At 43.2% G+C, this 2,121-nt stretch overlaps 1 protein-coding gene across 1 annotated transcript in view; it reads right to left on the reverse strand.

Annotated features, from left to right (window-relative positions):
* Positions 1–770, reverse strand: part of LOC111668798 (uncharacterized) — a 2,066-nt gene extending 1,296 nt beyond the window's left edge. The window contains exons 1-2 of the mRNA XM_087178949.1: positions 736–770; positions 424–640 (exon numbers count right to left, since the gene is read on the reverse strand). Of these exons, the coding sequence (XP_087035075.1) occupies positions 424–640; positions 736–770 (252 nt within the window). The remainder of the gene's footprint in view (positions 1–423; positions 641–735) is intronic.
* Positions 771–2,121: the final 1,351 nt, after the last annotated feature.

Genomic DNA, 2,121 nt, shown 5'->3' on the forward strand with positions numbered 1-2,121 from the left:
TGCAACAAAACTGCTGTTAGAAAATAATATAATCTCATTGTTATTGTGTTTGCGAGACTTTTGAGAGTCTTTTGCTTAAAACTAATAAACTGAATTTTTGTGTGGCTCAGAAAGATGTTGTTTCATGTAATAGAAGTGACTTTATTCGAAAGTTTTTACTCATCCGGGAAGTTTTAGACGTCATTTCGACGCAACGTCGCTCTCCACCTGGAGGCGTCATTTATTAGATGTATATTCATGTCATTTTCATGAACTTGATATTAAGCGAGAAAGTGAATCTGACATTGGGAAAGGTAGCTCCCACGCCATGTCAAAAGTTTTGATGTAGCCCTGAATATTTCAGACTTCGCCGGGAGTCTAATTTGGCCCTCAGGAAAACCATTTTCCATCCCTGTCCGAAAAGTTTTCTCCCCTCGTTCTCACCTGCAGCTGTTGCTTGACCCTCTCGTTCTTCTGGGCTTCGGTGACGCGCTCCTCTTCGCTGCGGAGGTCCAGCTGGCCGACGCCCTCGTTGGACAGCTCGGCACTGGCTTCTGCGTGGTTCTCGTCCTGCTCGTCACGCTCGCTCTCAGCGTGGCCGCCAGGAGGCGCTGGCACCACCGTCGTTGCAGTCTTCAGTTCCTCCTTGGGCCGACAGAGCCTGCAGGAGGGGGACACAGAGAGGGAGAGCGTAAGACGACGACGGTGCAGAGGGTCTGAATAATTTCAAGTCACTATCAGAGTGGATGAAGGCACCGATGCAGTTCTAAGTGTTTGCATGTTACTCTCATTTTTGAGCTCAGATTACACAATAAAAACAATGTTTGCCTATGTTGGGTTGGAGAGACAGGAGTGCTGTACCTTGTTCAGCAGCCTGGGATGAAACAAAGATCCTACTGTTACACGTACGATATACTTTACAATCCCCTTGAATAATCCTGCAGAGTACAGAGGCTTGTGTGCACATAAACAATTTAATATGCACAGCTTGGAATGTCTCACACCATCAAACACGCACACATACCAGTCGCTCCTGGTTCTTTTGCTGGTCTTCAGCCTGTTTGGCCAGCTCTGACTTTGCCTCCTCGGCCATTCGCCTCCTCTCTCGCTCTCTTTCTCTCCCGCTCCAGCTCCATTGCCCGGCGAGTCTGTTCCTCAAGCTCTGTGGAAAGGCACAAAAACAAACACAAACACATTACATACAATTTTTTCTTTAACTTCATTTTCTACACATTTCAACTTCAAACCTATGAGATCGGCTGATATTATCAGGTGAGGTCAAATACTGCTGACTCAGGCAGGTGAATCTGAGCATACATAAGGTTTGATTTGTTTATTATGTTTGATCAGTTGTACAGGGTCCACTGTACAATTATGCTAAATATAGAATTGGATATGGTTTCTCTTTAATAAAAACTACTTTTACTAATAAAGTAGCAGTTTACACAACCAGAGGAATGAAAGAGTTATGGCTATTTGACGGATAGAAAGAAGGAAGAGGGAGCCAGCAAAGGTAAGTGAACAGATGGATGGATAACAAGAAACACAGGCACCTTTCTGAGCTGTCATCGTCTGCTCTTCAATCTGCCTTAGCCTCTCCGTGAGCTCTTCTTTCTCACGCTCTATCCTTTCCTTCTCTTTCTCTGCATGCTCTCGCTTCTTTTTCTCATTCTCCAGCTGGGCCCTGAAAAGTTTTGCAAGTGCATATTTCAGATTACTTGAGCATTTATGAGTTAGAAACATTTTACCCTGAACATTACAAATACAGAGAAACCCAACATATCAACACTCTTAAATAAAGCTGCAGCACCTTTAACGACATGAAATAACCAGGCACTCGTCCCTCAGAGCAGCTGCGTAAAAGAGGCAAGACTGCCCTCTAGTGTAGAAGCTCTACCGTCTGTTTACCTTTACAAGCAGCTACTTTTAGTGAACAAGCTGCCTCATAAACTTAAATCTTGGTCTGTTAAATCTGTTTCATTTACAATTATCAATTTTGTGTATACATTTCTGTATTTGAGTCACTGAAATGGGGAGTGATTGTCCTGACCTATAATACGCTAAGTTATCAGATATTAGCTTTACACACGTATTAGTTCAAACATTCTGAAAAGGAAATATATTGCTTAGAAACACTTATAC

This window comes from Seriola lalandi, unplaced genomic scaffold (assembly GCF_002814215.2).
Source record: "Seriola lalandi dorsalis isolate HSWRI2012SDOR001 ecotype SW California unplaced genomic scaffold, Sedor1 jcf7180002054761, whole genome shotgun sequence".
Classification (NCBI taxonomy): Eukaryota; Metazoa; Chordata; class Actinopteri; order Carangiformes; family Carangidae; genus Seriola; species Seriola lalandi.